The sequence below is a fragment of the Haplochromis burtoni genome, unplaced genomic scaffold (genome assembly GCF_018398535.1).
Source record: "Haplochromis burtoni strain Fernald_Lab_line unplaced genomic scaffold, NCSU_Asbu1 Contig_835, whole genome shotgun sequence".
NCBI lineage: Eukaryota > Metazoa > Chordata > Actinopteri > Cichliformes > Cichlidae > Haplochromis > Haplochromis burtoni.
This window is the reverse complement of record NW_024583196.1, coordinates 87,165-111,223: the sequence shown is the minus strand read 5'-3', so window position 1 is coordinate 111,223 and position 24,059 is coordinate 87,165. Positions and strand designations below refer to the sequence as shown.

At 39.5% G+C, this 24,059-nt stretch overlaps 3 protein-coding genes across 3 annotated transcripts; all 3 read right to left on the bottom strand.

Moving 5' to 3' along the window:
- Window positions 1–425: 425 nt before the first annotated feature.
- LOC102308491 (olfactory receptor 6N2-like) lies at window positions 426–1,337 on the bottom strand. The gene has a single exon (XM_005950842.1). The coding sequence runs from the start codon at window positions 1,335–1,337 to the stop codon at window positions 426–428; it is 912 nt and encodes a 303-aa protein (XP_005950904.1).
- A 2,423-nt stretch (window positions 1,338–3,760) lies between these two features.
- Window positions 3,761–7,180, bottom strand: LOC102308805 (olfactory receptor 6N2-like). The gene is made up of 2 exons (XM_005950843.1): window positions 6,253–7,180; window positions 3,761–3,903 (listed from the first exon to the last, which is right to left on the bottom strand). Exons 1-2 carry the CDS (start codon window positions 7,178–7,180, stop codon window positions 3,761–3,763), a joined length of 1,071 nt encoding a protein of 356 aa, XP_005950905.1.
- A 12,585-nt stretch (window positions 7,181–19,765) lies between these two features.
- On the bottom strand, window positions 19,766–20,683 carry LOC102309110 (olfactory receptor 4P4-like). The gene has a single exon (XM_014330532.2). The coding sequence runs from the start codon at window positions 20,681–20,683 to the stop codon at window positions 19,766–19,768; it is 918 nt and encodes a 305-aa protein (XP_014186018.2).
- Between the last annotated feature and the right edge of the window lie 3,376 nt (window positions 20,684–24,059).

The following is a 24,059-nucleotide window of genomic DNA, read 5'->3' as shown; positions in this document are numbered from 1 at the left end:
AGAATTTTAAATAATGATCCGCTCTCTGTTGCACAAGGAAAAGGCCCAGTTTTTGAATCTCACACTATGACCACAGAAATCTGTGATATTATAATACAAAAGAGAAAAAGCTATATATTTTTGGTTTTCATTCAATCAATCATTTCAAATGTCCTTAAACTGTATATGAAGAAACAATATTATGAATAGGAGTAATGATAGTAATATTTTTTTAATGAATAATCCAAAAAATACTGAACAGAATCACATGCTTTGAATAGCTGGAGAAGTTTATCAGTTTTTACACTGAAAAGAAAATGTCTCAGAAATGATAGGTCTTATTAAAGACCTACCAAAGATCAGATATAATTTAACACCTCTTAAATAAACACTAAAAAACAATTTTTAACAAAAGACTATAAAAGTCTACAATAGTTTACATTAGTTCAAGAGAACAACCTTTTGAGGTTTTTAGAGATTTCTTTCATTTTTAGTCCATATATTATTGGATTGCAAAGAGGGTTATATGTTATAAATTGCAATGTCATTATAAAACGTGCAGTTTTAGGAAACTCTGATTCCAGTCTAACTATAACCATATCATAAGTAATCAAACAAGAATAGTTAATTAGAACTAGCACATGAGGCAAACAGGTTTGTGCAGCTTTTTTTCTGACATTTCCACAACTCTGACAGGCAACTATAATTATCTTTATGTATGTAAAAAGTATAAAAAGCATGGGGAAAAGTGCACCATTAAATAGAACAACCATACCATATATAGATAGTTCTTTTGAAGTTACACAATAAAGATGATTTACAGAATTGTTACAAAATATACCTTTCAAAGTAAAGTTACAGAGTGGTGTAATAGAATTTCTTAGTACTGGCACTACAATCTGAATAGCAGGTAAAAACCAGGACAAAATCAGGAAAATACTGACTCTTGTTCTTCTCATGATAGTTGGATATTGCAGAGGTTTACATATAGACACATATCTGTCATAAGCCATGGCTGACAGCAGTAAGAATTCTGAACTGCTTAAAACATAAAACATGAATACTTGAAAAAGACAGGCGTGATACAAAATAATCTGTTTTTCAGATAAGAAGTCAATCAAAAGCTTCGGGTAGATGACAGTGCTCAAAACAACAGAATTCACTAACAAAGCAGCAATGAAAATGTACATAGGCTCATGAAGGCTTTTTTGAACTATGATGACCCACACAATAGTGGAATTGCTGCAAATTATTAGACCGTATACCATAAACATAATTACAAAATAAATATATCTGTATTTCTCCACTTCCACATGGCCACCAAAAGTTATATATGTTATATTCATTTCAGCATTCATGAAAATCAGATATTATAAACTAAAATTTTAAACAGGCAGAATGTTTAAAACTAGTACATATAAAATATTATTATTCATAGATACCTAAACTTGGTGTGTGTTCATCTTTAGAAAGTGAACTGTTCAAATCAGACCAAATATGTGATGAAATGAAACTTCAAGCTCCATATATCTCATTCAACTCTCCACAAAGACCTATTACCATGTTCAACCTCTGGAGACATAAGCCGACAGTGGTTAGCCCTTACTTACACGGGTACATTTTCTGGCTCCTCCTCTTTTACTACATACATACGTGGGTATTAATTGAAAAACAAATTTTAAAGAAGAAAAAATTAGTTGACCGGCAGAAATGATAATAAAATAACAGCAAATATAGTCCTATATTTAAATATGTAATTCTGTTCAGGCTAAGAGAATTTAACCCCTTAGCAGTCCTATTAGTCCCCTAAACCATCCAATGTCCCGTGGGCGGTACGTCCGACTGCTAACAGTTTAATGTAGATCGACATCATGCACACTGCAATGCAATGTGGGGAGAAAAAATAGTTAATGCACTTTAAGATAATTTCTGTTTCTTTTTTCTTTTTTCCTATTTCCATTGTGTTTTGTGTGCTTTTACAGCGTTTTTCTTATTGCTGGTGTTTTCTTAAGTTGCAGTCCGTTTGGCCTCTCAGGGCCACCGTAACAATTCCATAATTTACACAAATTTACTTTAGAGAATATAATTATTTGACAAATTTATAGAACAGTGAGGGTTCTTTTTAGAACACACCAATTTTTTTCAATTATTTATTCCAATTCAAGTCTTTCAAGTCCAATAAATAGCTTGAAATGGTACAAAGGTAAGTGATGAACTCCAAGAGGTTAAAAAAAAGGTACGGTTTCCCAAAATCCTGTGTTGCAGAAAGTAGTGTGTTGCACAAAAAAGGTGAGAAAAAAGCAATTAACAGTGGAAGAGAGACAGACCAGCATAACACTTAAAAATTTAGGTCTTTCCTACAAAGAAATTGCAAAGAAAGTCAAGGTGTCAGTAAGTACGGTTTCCTTCACCATCAAAAGGCACTCAGGAATTTGGGGCAAACTCTGACAGGAAGAGGTCAAGCAGACCCCAAACCACAACTGAATCAGAGGACAAGTTCCCTAGAGTTAACAGCTTGCATGATAAGTGGTTCAATGGACAATAGCTTCAAGCACAGCTTAGTAGTAAGCTGTAATAGTAAGCATGTCTCCATTTCAACTGTGAAGAGAGGACTTCGAGCTGCAGGTTTGACAGGACTAGCTGCAGCCAAAAAGCCATTGCTAAGACATCAGAATAAGACAAAGAGGCTTGCCTGGGCCATGAAGCAGACTACTGAAGACTGGAAGAAGGAATTATGGACTGATGAATCATAATTTGAAATACAGTATATCACGTAGGATCTTTGTCTTCTCTGGGCTACTCCATTTTGGGGCTGCCAGTGTCGATTATCTGTCTCCATCTCACTTCATTTCGAACAAGATCCTCTGTCACACCAACCCTCCACATATCCTCCTTCACTATATCCAAGATCCTTCTCTGTGAACTTCATTTTTGTGTTCTGTCTGTTAGCTCCACATTCAACATCCCCTTTCCATCCTTATATATCCACTATCCCTCCTCATCACATGTGCAGATCATCTCAATCTTGAATCTCTAGCTTTGCCTCCAAACTGCTTAACTTGACCTGTCCTTCTAAGATACTCATTTCTAATTTTGTTGCTCCTGGTCATTCCCAGTGGAAATCTTAGCATCTTTAACTCTACCATTTCACCTTCTGTCTTTTTTATCAGAGCCACCGTCCCCAAAACATACATCAACTCTGCACTCTCTTCTCACCTGTCTTGGGTAGTGCCCATTGCTTTGAATGGTTGATCCCCTGTATTTAACTTATTTATCCTTGTGATTTCTTACATGTTCACCTTTCTCTCTCTTATTTACACACATGTATTCTGACTTTTTTCTACCGACTTTCATTCCTCTTCTAACCAGTCTATACCGCCATCTCTCCAGACTGTCTTCCAGTTATTCTCACTACACATCACAATGTCATTTGCGAACATTGTAGTTCATCCTGCCTTGCCCCATTTACCAACCTACCTATTCTTGTTAACAAGAAAGTGGCTCAGAGGTGATCCCTAGTGCAACATCCACCTTGGCTTGACCATTGTCTTGATGTTTTCCAAAAACTGTTTTCAAAATCTTTGATTAAATTAAATAGCAAAATGTTCCTTTAGCGTTCTTTGAGCGCTTTCTTTTTAGCACCACTCCTGTGGGTGGTGGCCTGTAAGCTCATCACCTGCAGGAGGTGCCGTCTCCTGTAGTCCCACCACGCGCAGTAGGTGCCATAGGGGTCAGGTGCAATGTGTGCTGGGCAGCAGCCAGGGGCAGAGACCCTCAACTCTCACTCTGGCAGAGCTTCAACAGCATTCCTAGGGAGGTTGGAGACATTGAGTCCAAACGGACAATGTTCAGCACCTCCATTACTGAAGCTGCTGTACTGAGCTGCGACCACAAGGTGGTTGGTGCCTGTCGTGGTGGTAACCCCTGGACCAGATGGCAGGCACCAGAGGTAAAGGGAACCATGAGGCTGAAGAAGGAGTCCTCTTGGGCTTAGTTAGCCTGTGGGACTTCAGAGGCAGCTGATAGGTACTGACGGGCCAAGCGGAACGTGGCTTGGGCAGTGGCTGAAGCAAAACTGGGTGCGAGAGAGTTCGGAGAGGCCATGGAAACAGACTTTCAGACTGCCTTGAAGAGATTCTGGCTAACCAACAGCAGCTCAGGAGGCAAAAGCAGTGCTCTACTTGCACTGTGTAGGGGTGGAGGTGCTGACTTCAACTGAGGATATTGTCGGGCAGTGGAAGGAGTACTTCAAAGACCTCCTTAATCCCACTGAGACTTTAGGTACAAGGGGGATGACTTGTCTATGTCCAGGAAAGAGGTCACGAAGGCAGTTAAAAAACTCCTTGGTGGAAGGCCCCTTGGGGTTACCCTGAGTTCCTGAAGGCTCTCAGTATTGTAGGGCTGTCTTGGTTCAAGGGGCCTCTGGATTGGCAAACCGGGATGGTGGTTCAAATGTTCAAGAAGGGGGACCAGAGGGCATGCTCCAACTATAGGAGGATCACACTTCTCTGCCTCCCCGGGAAAGTCTAGTCTAACTCAAGGGTGCTGGAAAGGAGAGTCAGTTCATTAGGCAAACCTCGAATGCAGGAGAAACAATGCAGTTTTTGTCCCAGTCCTGGAACCTTGGACAAGCTTAACCTCTCGAGGATACATGAGGGTGCATAGGAATCTGCCCAACCAGACTATATGTGTTTTTGGATTTGGAAAAGGCATTTTGGTATACTGTTGGAGGTGCTTAGGGAGTATGGGGTATCTGGCCCAATGCTACAGGCCATTTGATCCTTATACACCTGTTGCAAGAGCTTGGTCCCCATAGATGGCAATAACTTGCATTAATTTCTCCTGGGTGTTGCACTTCGCCAGGGCTGCCCTTTGCCCTTTTTCTGTTCATAATTTTTATGGACAGTATTTCTAGGCATAGCCAAGTGGCTCCCACTTGGGTGGTCTCAGAATCTCAATTCTGCTTTTTGCAGATGATGTGGTTCTGTTTGCTTCATCAGGTGATGGCCTCCAGCTCACACTGGAATGGTTGGCAGCCGAGTGTGAAGCGGTGGGAATAACAATCAGCACTTCCAAATCTGAGGCCATGACCCTTAGCGAGGAAAGGTTGGAGTGCCCACTATGTGCCAGGGACAAGTTCCTGCTTTAAGTGGGGGAGTTTAAGCATCTTGGGAGGGGCACAGAGTAGAGTCGCTGCTCCTTCACATTGAAAGGAACCAACTGGTTCAGGTATCTGACAAGGATGCCTCCTAGATGCTTCCTGGGTGAGGTGTTCCAGGCATGTCCCACTGGGAGGAGGCACTGGGGCAGACATGCTGGAGAGATTATATTTCTCGGCTGTCCAGGGAATGCCTTGCTTTTCCCCCAGACAAGCTGGGGGTGGCTGGGGACAGGAGGGTATGGGCTTCTCTTTTTAGGCTGCTGCCCCCATCACTCTGCCATCGATAAGTTGAAGAAAATGGATGGATGGTGGATTGCTTTTCCAGCCATTTTTTTGCTCACATCCTATCTTTTTTTTAGGATGAGCTAATATATTGTAAAATAAGTAGTAATCTCATGTTAAGCATTTTACACGTTTGTTACTGTGATCTATGAATAATTAATCGGTGGTAAATAATCTGCAAATTATTGGATTCTTTTCTTATATGACAACTTTTTTGGAATTAGGATTGTACTTTTTCAAATGTTTTATGCACATTCAAGATAGACGGCAATAAATTACACTGGCCCATGATTTGTGACAAGGGAGGAAGATGTAGTTATTATAAAGCTATTGCAGCTATCACAGTTTTATAAAGTGTTACCACCCATTCCTTTAGTGGAAAATCTCTATTACACAGGATATATAAAAACCACCAATAATGTTATAAAAATCCAAAATAAAATATGAAAGTCTGACAAAATTAATCTGATAGTTTATTTGATTACCTATCCTCTTACCTATCTTGGAATTGGTGAACCTTTCATAAAAGAAGGCAATTTATATTTGTATTTAAATACGTCACCAAAAGCTGTTAATGTAAATTAACCATAGGTCTTAAACCCTATTCACATGAGCATTTTACTGAGCATAACAACAGACTTCAATACACTTTAATAATAATATTATGTTCAATTTATTTACAAATACAGATGAACACGGCATGGTTTATTTTTTCCTGTACTTTTCTGAATAATAGTTTGAATTACTTTATTAAATGAAAAGCATTTTCAATGATGACAAGAAAATTATTACAAAACAAATTGTGGCACCTTAGCATTCAGAGTTAATACATGAAATGATTTTAGCATGATAGAAAAATCTCTTTAGCTGTTTAGAAATTTCCTTCATTTTGAGCCCATAAATGAATGGATTAAGCAATGGATGATAGAGCACTATTTGTAATGCCATTATTAATCGCGCAGTTTTGGGAAAATCTGATTCTACTCGAGCTATGCTTACATCATAGATACTTAAACAGGAGAAGCTAAATAAAACTAACAAATGGGGTAAACAGGTCTCCAAAGCTTTCTTCCTCACGTCTTTACAGCTTTGATAAGTGAGGATAAAAATGTTTGAGTATGTAAAAACTATGAAGAGCATAGGTAATATTACAAGATCTATTAAAGCAACTACTCCAAATACAGTAATTAATCGTGACTTGACACACTGAAGAGTGTAAACTGCATTATTACAAAATATTCCTTTTAAGTTAAAGTTACACAATGTTGCTTCAGCACTCCCAGCTGTTAAGACTGCAATGTGACAAACAGGTACAAGCCATGCTACAGCCAAGAAAATACTCACAGTGGTTTTACTCATGATAGTTTGATATTGTAGAGGTTTACAAATAGCCACATATCTGTCATAGGCCATGGCTGCCAAGAGAAAGAACTCTGAACTGCCTAAAGTGTAAAACATAAAAAACTGAAGGAGACAGGCTGAATATGTTGTGACTTGTCTTTCAGATAAAAAGTCAATCAGCAGTTTGGGGTAAACAGTTGTGCTGTAAAGAACACAGTTCAGCAGCAAAGCAGCAATGAAAGTGTACATCGGCTCATGAAGGTTTTTATGAATCCAGATTATGTACACAATAGTAGAATTACTGCAGATTATTAAACTATATAATATAAAGAAAATGAAAAAATAAACATATCTGTACTTGTTAACTTCAACATACCCATCTAGAGTTAAATATGTAGCATTTAACACCTCATCCATTAATACTTTGAAAAAAAATTATAAAACCAGCAGTGTTAATGAAGAATAACAAATAACAAAACAAAACTGCACCAATATGCAACCTATGTTGTCTTTCCTTCATTCATTTACAGGTATTTGAACTTGAAATATATCTTGGAGTACATTCATCAGTCAAATGTGCACAGTGAATCATCTTACTCTGTGAAAGGTTTTATTAGGTTGCTTTGTCCACCAGGGAATTGTACTGTGAAGGTCACAGTAAATCAAAACTGGATTATAGATGGCAGACAGTTGGTGTCGTAAGCCACCGCCTCTGTTCAAAGATGGTCGCTCATAGTGGACATAAATGGCTTCTTTCACTACTCTTTCAAACCACATGTCTTCTCTGTCCAAAAAGAGAAGACAGATAGATTTCTGTCTATGTAACCTGCTACACTTGTTTTTTGACAATCTATCACACATGACTTTAGCATATACCAATGTTAAACATTGGAGTAGTTCTTACAGAACAAAGCATACAGTTAGGGCTGGATCAGGTTATACAACATCCTCCCTTTGTTATGCTGCAGTAGGCCTAGAATCTTGGGGGCTTTCCATAATGCACTTTTCCTTTACTCACCTCTTTTCACTCACTATGTGCTTGTACATCACTCTGCATTTAACCCTTTAAGACCTACCATAGAACCAAGTCCGCCAGAGCTTATATTATATTTTTACATGCTGTGGAGCCATTTTTGGGAGCATTTCAAGTTGCTATACATCAATACAACCATTATAGCCCAGATTTTAATAATATGTATTCATTGAGTGCATAGTAATTACATAAATTGCAAAAAAGTGCAATAAACTACAAAAAAATTGAAAATCGTTTTTGATTTTTTTAACATATATTTGTAGTTAGAGAAATTTAAGAGGCTTATCCCTCAAAACTGGAAATACAAAAAAGTTGCACAAAATAGTTTCCCACCACAGGAAATTTATTTTGAGTGTCTTCATAGTTTTATTTTTGAAATACATCAATTTTTATACACTGCAGGAAAAACGAAAATAAATATTATACTGCAAATTTGCAAAAAAGCAGCATATGCATCAAAATAAACTATTTCCAGCAGTGCAATATGAGTCCTAAGCATCCCAGAAACGACACAGAAAGTCATAAAGTCAAAGATAACTTTTAAAAAGAGCAGTATAGGACCTGAGGCCCTGATGGCAAAAAAGACTACATTTCCGCGAAAATGACGTCACTTCCGATTTCGGGCAGGTAATGGCGGAAATGCAAAAGTTCGCGCTGACGTCTATTCCAACGTAGGAAGTGTTATGAACAGCTGATCGGATCGGTAAAGCGTGTTTCTGGAATATTATGTTTTTGTTCCTGCAAGCGCTTTTTATGCAGTTTTTGCAAAGCTTTATGTGGAAGGAAACCGTGACCTAGGACAAGCTGATGGCATAAGATGTAAGTACAACTCCTCCGGTTTCATATGCAAAAAAATTTTTTGCGCTAGCTTACGTGGTTGCAGTGCTTTAAAAATAGTTACGCAAAACAGAGCGTTCCCGCTCCGATCGGCTCTAAAGGGTTAAAGAGTTATTATTAATCTCTGTCTCTCTTCTACAGAATGACTTTTGTACTGTCTTCCTCCCCTCACCCCAACCGGTAATGGGTAGATGGTTGCCCCTACGTAAGCCTGATTCTTCTTGTTTAAAGGGGGTTTATTTTCTTCCTGTCACCAGGTGCTTGCGCATAGGGGTCACCTGATTGTTTGTGTGTATTGTTTTATTGTATTATCTTTACCTTACAATATAAAGCATTATGGGGCAACTGTTAATTTGGCAAAATCTGAATTAAATGGAAATGAGACGATTCTAGGGAAGTGAGTGACCGCCTGTCAATTCTGAACTCCTTACAGGAACACAGGACAAAGTTCAGATGGGCAAGCAAAAAGTTTTGAAAGTTAACTAGGAAACAGGCAAGGAAAGCAGACGGCACAATGGAAAATGGCAGGACTTAGGAGATTAGAATCAGTAAGTCTATTTGCAGGCAACTATAGTGGTGTAAAAAGTGTTTGGCCCTTCTTGATTTCCCATTTTTTGTATGTTTGTCACACGTAAATATTTCAGGTCATCAAACCAAATGTTAATATTAGACAAAGATAACACAGATAAACAAAAAGGGAAGTTTCCTAAATATAGGTGGCCCCCTTCAAACTCGGGTCTTCTACAAGAGGCCTGGAAGCTTCAAGGTCCTGCACAATATCTTTGCTGTTCCTATTGCACTCCTAGGAACAGCATCTGACAGAGATCTCAGATGATGTTCCCTGGATCTGCTGGAGCCGCTCGCCTAGCTTGGGAGTCACTGCATTGAGTGCTCTGATTACTACTGGCACTACTGTTACATTCACCCTCCATATCTTCTTAAACTCTCTGAGCCCTTGGTACTTCTCAAGCTTCTTGTGTTCCTTTTTCCTAATGTTGCTGTCATTTGGTATCATTTCGACTATCACTACGCCTATTTTCTTCTGCTTTTCTACCACCTCTATGTCTGGTTGGTTAGCCGTCACCATTTTGTCCGTCTGTATCTGGAAATCCCACAGGATCTTAGCTTGGTCATTCTCCAACACCCCAGGGGGCGTCTCACATTTTGACCTCGGGACTTCGATGTTATATTTGGCACAGATGTTTCTGTTTACTATGCCAGCCACTTTGTTATGGCGGTCCATATATGCCCTGCCCGGCCAAATTACATTTGGCCCGCAGGCCAGAGTTTGACACCTATGTGCTAGATTGTCTCAGGGGCATCTTTACACTTTCTGCATCTGAGGTCTTACCTTGTGCAGTAGACCCCAGCCCGATGGATCTTGTGCTCAGAACTTGTTCTTGTGCTGCCACAGCGGCGTTCTTAGCCCTCAACCTTTTTTGTCCAGTACTGAAGGGCCAGCATTTCCTAGTCAGGACCAACAATTCAACAGTGATCTTTTACATAAACAGGCAGAGAAGAAACCTGTTATGGTGCATGGGTGTCTCTAAGAGTCACCCATGCTCTGGGCCATCTGAACCTGGGAGTAGAGGGAATGGAGGTTGCACCCTTTGATAGTGGCCCAGATTTGGGATCTTTTTGCCTCCCTCTTCAGGTAGGAGGAGAAGTGATTCATCCATGCACAGATCTGTGGTGCCTTCATGTTTACCTGCTGAGAGGCCACATTTGATAGCTAAGGGTTCGGCCCCAACTGTTAAGTATGTGGATATGAAATTTCTGTACTGCTTATTTACCCAAAGTCATTCCTGCAGTGGTGGAATTTGAGCTGCTGAGCTTTTGCTCCCCTCCTTTCAAGTGTTGTGTGGAGGAGAGGAGGATGCATTCTCTGTGTTCTACGTAACTATGCTGAGCACACTCAGAATGTGTGCTTATGTGACAAGTTGTTTGTCTGCTTCGCTAATCCAGCCAGAGATGAAGCTCTGTCTAAACAGAGGCTGCCCCACTGGATTATAGAAGCTATCTCACTGGCGTACAGCACCAGGGGTCTTGCTTTGCCCCAGGGGGGTGAGAATTCATTTCACCAGAGGAGTGACAACCTCATGAACTCTTATTAAATGGGTCCCCATAGGTGATATTTGTGCTGCAGTTGGACATGACCGTACATTTTTGTTCAGCTCTATTGTTTGGATGTTACAACTCATGCTGTCCTCTCTGCTGGTTCTACCACACTCTAAGGTGCTGGTGGTCCAACTTCCGTTTGGTGGTTGCTCTATGGGATGTGTATATATGTCCCATATATATGTGTTGCACCGAGTGAATCATCTGAAAGGGAACAAACAGTTTTCTCTATAACTTGTATTCCCTGCAGGAGAGGAACAATGTTAAACATAAGATTTCCGTGCCTTGCAGCTTGGCTCAATGAAGAGCAACTAACTAAGAGATGGCTGTAATAACAGGGGGATATATGCAGGCATAAAGATCTGTGTGGATGTCATCACAGGTCATTTGTCTTAAAGCCGTGAATAAAAGTTTCTTTCTGAACACCTTGAGAACAGACGAAGAAAAAAGTCACCTATAATTTTCAATTTTGGTGCATTAAGTATTTACTAAAAATCGTGCACATGTTTGAATTTCAGTGGCCTTGACATGAGGGAGCACAAAGTCAGGATCAAGTTTTCTAAAAGTCTTGTAATCACATAATAATATAAGAATAATATAAGAACATACAAATGACTTTAAAAGTCTCTGACAAGTTTGAATCTTTGTGACCCTTGCCCTCAAGGTCAGAATTCATGTTTTTTTTTTTTTTTAATTTTTCAAATTTATCCTGTAACGCAAACTGGTGTTCATTCTGCCCAGCACAATGCACCCACCCATAGTATTTCAGTGTTCAGTAATTTATTTAATTTCAGCATTCTGTGTCACCACACGCAGCTCTCCATTCTCAGCTTCCTCCTTCTCCAGATCCTGGCACAATTACAGGGGGGCATGATCCGAAGATGATCTACCCCTGGCACTGCTGCCTGAATGCACTGCATCACCCCTACCCTGCAGCTAAGCCACAGACCATACTCCATCATGGTCTGTGGCTTAGCTAAGAGTCACCCATGGTCTGGGTGACTCTGCATGTTTCCAGTCTTAATATAGGTACATCTAGTAGGAGGCTAGATGTACCTATATCGTCGCCAGTATATTTACAAATACTGGCGACTTCCAGTATTTGTAAATATAGTGATATGAGTGCATTTATCTTAATTTAATGATCAGTCAGTAACAGTAAAATCACCAACAACAATCATTAAAACTGGAGCAGAAAGGGAAAGTATAAAAAGTCTATGCGGGTGTGATCACAGGTACGTCAGTTTGGTGTGTGGGCAAGAATTCGACCCAAGTAACTCCACCCAAATACTGCTACACAGAATACAACTGTGTGTTTGCATCTTACTTGGCAGGTGGAGTGTGTGCCGGTCAGGGTGGCGAGGTAATGGCCAAGTGAGCATCCTGGAAGGTGAGTGATTGGAGAGAGTCCAACCTGGTTTATCCAGAGAGGTGCAAGGGCAGGGGGCAGACAGGTGTAAAGAACTGAGAGTCTTAACGTAGTGACCAACATCCTTAGAATTTAAGCCTTAGCTAAGTGTGATGATGGCTTCAAGAGATGACTAGAGGCACAACACAGAAAAAAAGAGTATGAAGCAAAGGCAGCCTGTTAGTAATGTGAGGTTAGCTGACAAACTGGTGGAGAAGACTTGGTCCTAAATACTACTGTGCTGATCTCTATCGGGTGAGCTGAGCAGGTGGACTGATGAGGGCTCCACCCAGAGGTGGATACACTGGGAAACAGTGGAAAAACACAGGTAGCTCATCATGACACTTATCAGCCAAGGTGGAAGCTGAATCATGTATACACACATAAAATCTAGACATTAGAATAATTTAATTTACTCTGCATTTCTTATTCAACATACTAATTAGACTTATACTATGTATTTTTGAATAAAAAGATGATCTTGTGGCGTACCACCAGGTGGCTCCACTCACACCCAAGTTGAACGGAAGTGTGGGTGGAGATTTTGGCGCTCAATAAATGTGAAGTTCTGAGAGTCAGTTAATAAAGTTGGAGTGAGACACAGAGACCTCTCCTGTCGTTATTACATACCTCCACAATCTACTATTAGCAAAAGCACATACAGATAGACCCTGTTGTAGCACTCTGTATCACTTTAACATTTCACTAGCTGGGCCCACATCCTCAATTTAGGTTTAACAGCATTTTAGTAGGTAAAAGTGAATGCTTTGACATGAATTGAGCTGCGGTTCGGGGAAGGCCTCGAAGGGGACTGGCAATGGCTCCCGGGCCTGGCAGATCCCCGTGTACTAAATAGAAGCGAAGAAGTTAAAGAATAGAGAACAAGGAGGGAGGGAGGGTGGGGCACGTAAACAAGAATGATCAGCTTGCAGAACGGGGGAACCTAAATTGATGACAGCTGGAAGGAGCATGTTTGGAGGTGTGGTCCCTGTGATCAGATGTCACTGATGGAGACCACCAATTGCCCTAGTGATTTTAACAGAAAATACAAATTAAAATTATTGTCACATCAGTATGAGCAGAGTTTTCTAAAGTGCTGTCATACATCCGTTTCTGCTTTTAAAACCCTCTACATGAGTTCTGGAAGTCTGAAAGATCTTAAGGTATTCAGCTGTATCTGCAGTTTACCTTTCGGCTCAATATGACACAACACAGCACAGCAGGTCAGTTTAAGATTTTCACACATCAGCAAGATAAATAAAAACATTCCTTTATTTCAGTTTCAGCAGGCCAGACTATATCACAATGTCCTTCAATCAGGCAATCAAAAAAGACCAAAAAGACCTTTCAACCTTCAGTGAATTAAAATAATATTTTACTCTGTTTAAAGCCTGTGTATATTTAAAATATATATTACCCTCTTTGGTTACTCTGTGTCATGGTTAATTACTGTACAGAAAATACCAGTTACATGATTGTATGAGCTCTTTTGATTTTTTTGTCTTCAATTTTCTCAGTAAAACAGCTACAGCATATGTGCAGAATAGCATAGCTTTTGCACTCTTTCACTGGTTAATTTTAGGGTTATTACAAAAGTATTCAAATATCAAAAAAAAAATGTGCTTTTGACATAAAGAGTGGACATATAGCACCACCCAGTCTTTTGTCACTGGGTGGTGCTGAGGTCTGAATCTGAGAGTAGCGCCTATATTCACAAAGAGAAAAGAATCATTACAAACAGCTGTCAAGTTTATCTCAAACCAGAAAAAATCTGATCCTTTCTTATCCTGACAGACTTCAGGTTGTAAAGTTCTGCGTTTTCAACATACACTTCTGCTGACAACTGACATAACAGTATAATATCCAGTATAATATTTAAACTTTGAGTTGTTGGTACTTTTTAAATGTAGCTAACTGACAGTGCATGTCTCCAGTCTTAATGCATTGTGGTCACCTGCATGTAAATGGAGTGGTTCTTACTTAGCAAACCACATCTCACAAAAACCTCTTGAGTGTATTTGTAACACCAAGTGCTGCTAAACAGACAAGGGAATATTTAACATAACTTTTCTAGATGTCATTATTTTATTTTGGATGCTTACATTATTTTACTTGGCATGCAGACACAAAATATTTCACAAAACTCAGAAACTGCTAGGGTAAGCATCATTAGCCCTTTAGATCATCCCACAGATTTTCAGTGGGATTCAACTCAGGGATTTCTGCAGCCAGTCAGTGCCGGTCAATTCAATACCTGAATGCTAAAGCATTCATCATTCAGGTAGTAACTCACCAGGATTGATGTACGTTTGGATTGTTTCATGTTGGAAGACAATGCGACGACCCAGCTGTCGCCTGCTCAAGATTTTCACATTTCTTTCTTTCTTCATGATTAGTTCCACCTTGATGAGATTCCCAGTTCCAGATGCACTGAATCAACCAAACAGCATAATACTCACTCCACTTTTTTAGTGTGGGGATGGTGTTCTTTTTGGGTTGTACACCTCTCCAGTATGAATAATTTTTCTCCAGGTTGTCTTTAGCATACGTCAGACTGGCTTCACCGAGTTTTTATCGGTCCGCATGCTGGTCTGAAATAATTCTGTTATTGTGCACAAATAAAAATAATAATTTGTGCTTTCTAAAGAAAACCTTCAGGTTTAGAAATGTTTCTTTGAAAAATGTTTGCTCTTTTAAAAAAGCACTAGGAAAATTTATAAAACCTTAACTTTAAAATGGAGACATAATTGTGACCTCATCTGCTTATGAAGAGTACATTATAATTATATTCTAATACATTATAATATAGTAATAAGAATAATATATAATAGACTGCTCAATTTCTGAAATACTTTATAATCAGAGTAAAATATCAAGTCATTTAAATTTTTTGTATATTGATCTAGTCAGTTAAGTAGCAGAGGAGGTTGTTAATCAATTTCAGCTTCTTTGATGTTAATACTGATAGCAGTTATTAGAAGTGCAACAATGAGACAAAAGCCCTGGACTTTTCACAGATGAGAGCAGGTTCACCTTAAGTACGTATGACAGGCACGCAAGGTTCTGGGAAAACCATAGAGAATGTTATGCTGCCTGTAACATCATTCAGCATGACTGTTTTTGTGGTGGGTCAGTGATAGTCTGGGGAAGTAAATACACAGGGGTACTCACTGACCTTTACAGGTTTGGCAACAGCACACCAACTAACATTAGGTTTTGGGATCAAATCCTGGGACCCACTGTCAAACCCTACACTGTTGCAGTGGATCCTGGGTTCCTATGGGTGAACAACAGTGTCTGGCCTCATGTGGCGAGGGTATTCATGCAGTTCCCCGACGATAAAGGAATTGATATAACTGGCTGTCCCCCTCGCTCACATGACCTAAATCCAGTAGGCCTCTCTCTGGGAGATTATGTTTCAGTCCTTCTCATGCCACCAGGTTGAACCTTAGACTGTCCAGGCGTGTGAGAGGCGTGCGGCCTGGTGAGATATGGAAGGAGATCTCACCTCCTTCCCACAGGACACCAAACCTCCTCTCATTATGTGTATATGTCAACATTATCAGGCATGCATGCAAGTGGTAGTTGTATACATGCCTGAGTTACTACAATGTTCCGATGAACTTTCAAAATGGACAAAATGGATTAGTCTGCGTTCAGCCCTTTGTATATTGATAATTTTAATTTCCACCGAATGTGTTCTTTTCCTAAAACATTACCCAGTCCATATCAGTACAGAGATCCAGCATGATTTCTTTTCCTTTGTCTTTTGTTTTTGTTTTAGTAGTGTAAACACTATATTGCCAAAATAATTATCTCACCCATCCATATCATTGAATTCAGGTGTTCCAGTCACTTCCATGTCCACAGGTGTATAAAATCAAACAGCCAGGCACGGGCAGTAGCAGGAGCTCATGGAATGTCAACATGGCTGATAGAATGAAACCTGTGCAACACGTCCAGTCATGAAGTTTTGTCACTACCAAATTCTCCACAGTCAACTGTTGGCATGGTGTTGCTCTTAGGCAGCGAACCAAATTTTTGGTTATTACACTGTCCCTTTATTAAGTATTTACTTATTTTGTGACACAAAATACCTCAGTGTTGAGTAAAATGAGGAGTAGCAGATGATTTGACCTTTGACCAGGGGTAATGTGCCAAATCTGCACATGGCACAGTGCTAGCTACTGCTAAGACTAAAACCATTTTTATTCATGTTTAAATTGAATTAACTGTATTTTTTTAAAAAAAAAATATGTGCATGTAGAAGAATATGTGATGAATTATTTTCAGTTGTTTATAGACAGATTTACCAAAAACAGCATGTTTTGGTTTGCTGCCTCAGTGCAAAATTATGCAGTTAGGCCACTTTTCCTCTAGCAATACAAATATACGCAATGGTTTTAAACTCTGCTCCTTTCCACTGCTTGTTTTAGGTTTTTAGGTTTATAATATTGTCATAATATTTAATGACATTATATGACCAATGATGACAGCAGTAAGATTTACTTGATTATTTAAACTTTTTATACTTTTTTATTAGTACTTGTTTTAATGAGCCACATAGTCAAAGTAAACAGATATTATAGACATTAATTTTATTGTTGTTGTTGAAGGGTACCCAAGCTGAAGTTTAATTGCTCTCTAGGGCCAAAGACATAATAACCTGTTGACCATTTTGACAGTCTTAACTTAGCAATTAGCTGTTTAGGGACTGGCTGTAGTCAGGCCACTCCTCTGAGGCTTGGCCTGTTGTTTTACACAGCGCAGGTGGCACCAATGCATGCTCACTAATGAAACTCATTACAGAATCCTTATATCACCTGTGGGCTGTCAGTTTACTTTTTATTAGAGATGGCACGATACCACTTTTTTATGTCCGATACCGATATCATAAATTTGGATATCTGCCGATACCGATATGAATCCGATATAGTGTTTTTTAATCAACAAAACTGTTTTTTAAATATCTTGCTGCATTTTGTATAAGTTCATACTCAAGTTTAAAACAACAACTACACTAAAGCTATTCTGTTATACCTGTATGCAAAAAAAAATATTTCATAGTTCAGCAATACTGATCAATCTAATAAACTTAAACCTACACCATCCTCCCTATTCTGGTATTTTAAAGAGTACTTAGCATAAATATTAAGCAACCTAACTAATAGGGTTCCAACTCCCAGCAACAACAAAAATAAATAAATAAAAAATAGGGAACCACCCCTCACGCTCCACCTCATGATGCTTAATCGACGTAATCAACCTTAATTTGATGCAGTGTGAAAAAAAATGCACAGAAATCAATTATTTTTCAAGAAATATTAAATAGATTCAACATCTTTCTTCAACAAAATTGCAGACTGCACAGATGGTACCTTCCCAAAGGAAAAAGTACTATAGCTTACTAGGGTATATATATTAGACTTAATAGTTACTATATACAGTAATTGACTTCTATTCATTTTACATCAAATTAAAACTTTGGGTGTCAGATAATTATTTATTAAAAGCTAGACATTTTAAATGAGAATAAGAAAGAAAAGTATGTCTTTGTGCCCCCTTTTCCCTGTTAATGCCCTATCGGCCCCCCTGGCTAAACTTTGCTAGATCCGCCCCTGCACAGTTACCAGCGTCAGCTACGTAGAAAAAGATCCTCGAGTAGAAAGTAATATTAAATAAATTCTAACAACAGCTGATCAAGCTTAAACGTGCTGCTGTTGTTCAGCCGCTGGTTTCCTCTTTCTGGTGCAAAGTGGGCCAAAAGCAAACTAAGAGACACGGACTCGCGACAGAAAAGCCGATCAGCTGATCGTTAAGCAGTTTCATGATTGAAGTAGCAGCGAGGAGAGGCAGTCGCTTGTTAAGCTTAACGCAGGAATGCTTTACAAACATTCAGAGATGGACTTACACACTTGCTTTACTTCTCTCGGGATAACTTTGTCGAGATGAAATGCCGGGTTGCTAGCGAAGCTCCAAATGCTATCCAGACCACCGACAGGTCCCGCATGCCACAGCCGCTCTATCACGTGATGCATACTGCTCCGACGTGCTAACGTTCTGAGGTGAGTTACGGCGTGTTGCAAGTTTTGTGAGGTGCTTTCGTGATATTTAATGGATCGGATTACATTTTTTATTTTTCTCCGATATCCGATCCAGTAATTTAGGTCAGTATCGGACCGATACCGATACGTAATATCGGATCGGTCCATCTCTACTTTTTATACCATCACACAGTTATTATTTTTTTCATTCTTCTAAGGAGCTCACCCACAACATTTATTAACTGCTGAAAATGCATCACAAATCCTGTCCTGTCATCATAGTTGTCCAATACTTGTAACATCACAAGCAATAAACAGGACATACTTATATGAAAATGATTTTCAGATTTGGAGTTATTAAGTGAAATTTGTTATGGTATAGGTGAAAAATTCCTAGCAGCAAAATGATTTGTTGACAAGGGATTTCAAAATCCAAGACTGTTTACCCCATAATCATTTTGAAAATCTTTTTTGAATCCTGGAACAATTATACAAATAAAATATCAATGAAACTCAGGCAAATGATAATAAAAAAAACCATATTAGTGTGTCTAAATGTTAGAAAGCACTTAGGCATATGTAAAAGTGCTGTTATGAATTGTGTGCCTACCCTAGGCAAGACCCGTGGTGCAGGGTGTGCAAAGATGCACCTGAGACAATCCAACACATAACAGGAAGGTGCAAAATGCTAGCAGGCAGGGCATACATATCATGCCATAACCAAGTGGCCGGCATATTATACAGAAATGTCTGTGCCGTGTATGGCCTGGAAGTCCCAACGTCAAAAATAAAAAGACTCCCCCTAGGGTGGTCAAGAATTAGCCAAGCTAAGATCTTGTGGGACTTCCAGAAACAGACGGACAAAATAGTGATGGCTAACCAACTGGACATTGTGGTGGACAAGCAGCGGAAGGGGGCTGTAGTGAGAGATGTGGCGGCACCGAATGACAGGAACATCAGAAAGAAGGAACACAAGAAGATGAAGAAGTACCAAAGGCTCAGAGAAGAGCTCGAGAAGATGTGGAGGGTGAAGGTAACAGTGGTTCCAGTAGTAATTAGAGCACTTGGAGATCCAAGATCTCTGTCCAGAAGAGTGCAATCCAAGGAACAGAAAGGATACTGCGCAGAATCCTCAAGCTCCCAGACCTCTGGTAGAGGACCTGAGCTATATGTATATGTAATATTTTGTTATAATTTATAGAATTTGAAAAACTTTGAAACTTTGTTTTTTCTTTCATTGATATTGATATGTCAGTTACAATACAAAAAATGCTTGTCAGCATAATAGACTGGTAGCAATTGATTCATTTTACTAAATTATATTTATTCATTTACACAATAGTCAATTAGAATCTGTGACAAAACAGACAGGAAAATGTGAAACGCGGGCATATGAACTATTTAGACTTCAAAGATTACCAGCAACAGTTTAATAAATTGTTTATCTTTGTATAATGACCATTATGTTCGCTATCAAACTTGCATGTGAAATCAGAGCTAAAGTACTCCATTATCTGAAATGCCATTCATTTGATAATACCAATGCAGTAATACCAGTTTTATTAAACTTGACACAACAATGACTTGATATGTCTAAAAATCTCATTCATTTTGAGTCCATATATGATTGGATTTAAAAGAGGATGGAATAAAATTGACTGAAACATCAATATCAAGCGAAGAGTTTTCGACAGATCGGAATCCAGTCTAATTATAACTGAATCAAAAACAATAAAACATGAAAAGTTGATTAACACCAGCAAGTGGGGTAAACATGTCTTTAGAGCTTTTCTCCTTGTTTCTCTACAACAATTGTAAGATATTCTAAGAATCCTTATGTATGTAAAAAGTATGAAAAGCATTGGTAGAAGGGCAATATTTATCAACGTGACCACACCATATATAGATATTGTGACTGACGGCACACACTGAAGCCTGTAAATTGAATTGTTACAAAAAATTCCTGTCAGAGTAAAACTACAGAGTTTTATATTAAAATAAAGCACAAATGACACTGCAATCTCAAAAGCAGGTATAAGCCAAGCTAAAATCAGAAACACATTTATAGTTATTCTATTCATAATAACTGGATATTGCAGGGGTTTGCATATAGACACATACCTGTCATATGCCATTGCTGCCAACAGTAAAAACTCTGACCCAGCTGAGGTGTAATACGAAAATCCTTGGAAAAGACAGAGTGGATATGATATAGTTTGTTTTTCAGACAAAACATCAGATAAGAGCTTCGGATAGATAATCATGCTGTAAAGAACAGAGTTGATTAACAAAGCTGCAATAAAAATATACATTGGCTCATGAAGGTTTTTGCAAGTCCAAATAAGGTACACTATAGTGGAATTAAAGCAGAGTATCAGAATATATAATGTGAATATAACCACAAAATAAAGATATCTGTATTTGTGCAATTCTGCAAACCCACCAAGAGTTAACAATGTTACATTTAATTTAACATCCATTGATTAAAAAATGTTACTGACTATAGAATTTGATTACATAAATGGTATTCAAGAATAACAAACCAAAAGATAAGCCTTAAAGTACTGTATTAATATATTTCCTGCACCGAACTGAGAAGGTAAGTGACTGACTCTGTGGCTTTGTTTTATCAGAAAACCTTCCATCCTCTATGGGACTCATTAAGTTCTCCACTAACATGTAAACAACTTCAGGGAATCTGACGAATTGACGTTTATAGTCCTATGCCCTTCATTTTGTTTGCCCATGCATTTTTTTTTAAATCCGCGGAACTAGTATAGGCTTAGTATAAAACCAAAAAAGCCACGGAAACCACTACTGCCTTCACGCTCAACATTTTCTCAAGCTCTCTTCTCAGCCTATGATAAGTCTCAAGCATATTGTGTTCCTTCATCCTCATGTTGTTAACACTTGATATAGCTATATCTATCACTACAGTCATCTCCCTCTGCTTGTCCACCACTATTGCGTCTGGTTGGATAGATATCACCAGTTTGTCTGTCTATATCAGGAAGCCCCAGACTTAGCTTGGTCATTTTCAGCTACCTTGGGGGATGTATCACATTTTGACCTCTGGATTTCCAGGACATTGCTGCACAAATGTTAATTGATATACTTCCAGCCAACCTGCACCTGCTGTTATGTACTGGATTTTTTCAGGGGCATCTTTGCACAGTCTGCATCCAGGGTTTTGCCTGGGGTAGCAGCCTCTAAGGATCTTATGCTTAGAGCTTGTTCTTGTGCTGCCATGATTCATGCCTCTGTGTTTTGTCTTTCGGTTCAGCCTTGTCCAGCCACTGGTAGGATTTCTGGATGTCAGCCATGTTTTCTATCTGCTGGTGGTCCATACTGTATGGGGATCTGTCCTTCCATGATGGTTCATCTCCTTGCTCCTCTTCTTTCTAAGGTTTGGCTGCCTGACGTATTCACTAAGCACACATGGCCATCTTCCATATGTACTCATGGATGAGCATTGACTCATCCTGGATTGTGGTTCTGATACTCACTAGTCCTCAGCTCCTTCCTTCCACTTAGCTTACAGTCTCAGCCAGCCAGAAACAAAACACCTGTATATTCTGTGAGTGTGCCGATCACAAATCTGAAAACTGCCCAAATAATGACACGCTTCAAAGAAAGGGCAAGTTAAAGAGAATGGGGAGATGTTTTGTGTGTTTGGGACAGAAACACATTGCAAGATTCTGTATGACCAAGAATGTGTCCTGTGAGAAATGTGGACGGAGACATCACGTTGCTGTGTGCGGTGGTGAAAGGGTGGATGTACAGGCCCCATCCCAGAAGCAGTGGTCTTCTCCGTGCTCCCTCATTCAGTAAGAGTGAAACCAGGTGAACAGAACACTGTGTTCCTAAAGACTGCAAAGGTGTGGATTGAAGACCCGTCAGGCAGAAGGGTAGCTCGTTGCTTATTAGATGGAGGCAGCCAAAGAAGCTTCATACATGAAACGTTGGTGAAGAGCCTAAATTTACCAGTAATAAGGCAAGAGACATTGACACTACACACATTTGGGTCCTCCTTTCCCACAAGATCACAGCGCGGCATAGTGAAAGTTATGCTACAAAATATCTGGGATCCTAGCCAGAGTATTGTAATAGAAGCTGTGGAGACCCCACAAGTGTGCTCGGCAATAATGAAGGTTCCTGGTGAACAGATCCAGCATGAGCTTAAGAAAAGAGTACTACAACTGGCTGACTTCCCAGGATCCAATGAGGAACCAGAGCTTGCTGTCCTCATAGGAGCTGACTACTATTGGCAGATCGTGACAGGAAGGGTGGAGAGACTTACAGAAACATTGGTGGCACTGGAGAGCACCTTCGGATGGTCTGTTCAGGGTCCAGTCTCTGCATCAACTGTTACAGAGGCAGCCTGCATGTTCATTCCGTGTGAGGAAGAGAAACTCCTCTCCAAGCAACTGAAAGCATTCTGGGAAATAGAGTCTCTGGGTATTACAAATGAGACAACAAAGAACCCAGAAGATGATGAGGCTCTGCAGATGTTTGAGAGAACGACTATGTTTAAAGATGGACGATATCAGGTGGAGTTGCCATGGAAGCCAGAAAGGGTAGAGCTCTCAGACAACTACAGAGTTGCCAAAAAACGGCTGGAAGGTCTGAGTAAAAGATTTAAGAAGGATGTCACACTCTTCAGCAGGTATAATCAAGTGGTGGAGGACTACTTGGACCAGAACATTGCAGAGGAAGTGACACCAAACAGCAGCACAGATTCTGTAATGTATTATATGCCTCACCATGCAGTGCTGAGAGAGGACAAAGCAACTACAAAATTAAGAGTGGTCTTTGATGCATCGTCCCATGAAGAAGGCTGTCTGTCGCTGAATGACTGCTTATTTACGGGCCCAAATTTGAATCCAGATCTGCTCAGTGTTCTCCTTAGATTTAGGGAACACGAAATCGCCTTTCTGGCAGACATAAAACAAGCATTCCTGCAAATACGTCTTGCAGAAAGGGACAGAGATGCAGTCAGGTTCCTGTGGTTCTCAGGTGCACCGAATGGAGAAGTGAATGATCACCTGCGCATTCTGAGGATGACGAGAGTGGTGTTTGGAGTTACACCAAGCCCGTTTCTGCTTGCAGCGACAATTCAAAGACATCTAAAACAATATGAAACAAGCCAACCACAAGTGGTGAATACAATAAGGGAGTCACTTTACGTAGATGACTTCATTTCAAGTACACGCTCAGTGGAAGAGGCGTATCACATAACGACGAATGCCAAAGAAATACTGGCGGCTGCTGGTATTTTCAAATGGTTTATGACAAACAGCATGACAAAATAGTGAACTTAGAAAATATACACAAATTGTGAAATTGCACCTCTTTAAAATGCAGCTCAATTAAACCTAGCTCCAAGAATAATTTTCACCGACAGTTCTGAGATAAGCTGCATGTTATTCTTGGATGCGGTTGTAGGACCAGCTTTAAAATCGCATGACAAAAATATCATACACATTAAAAAAAACTGTATCACCAACGTAGCCTGGACAACATTTGCTAGTTAGATGAAGTCAGCTATCTCATCGTAGCATATTTATATGCATATTTATAATTATACGGTTCTTGGAGTGAGTGCATACACTCATGAAGTTTAGTAACTTCAGGTCACTGCAACAAGCCCAGGTACAGTTTACCGACGGATGGGTGCAGGACCTTGAAATGCACCGTGTAGAAAGAAAGACCATCGTACGTATCATAAGTTTACCAGTCTCACAAATGTCGTCATAAATACACATTCGTTAACCGTTTATTAATAGGACCTTTGAGCTCAACGGTAATTAATTAGTAGTGGAAATAATTTCTGGTACGCGTTACAGAAATGTAGCA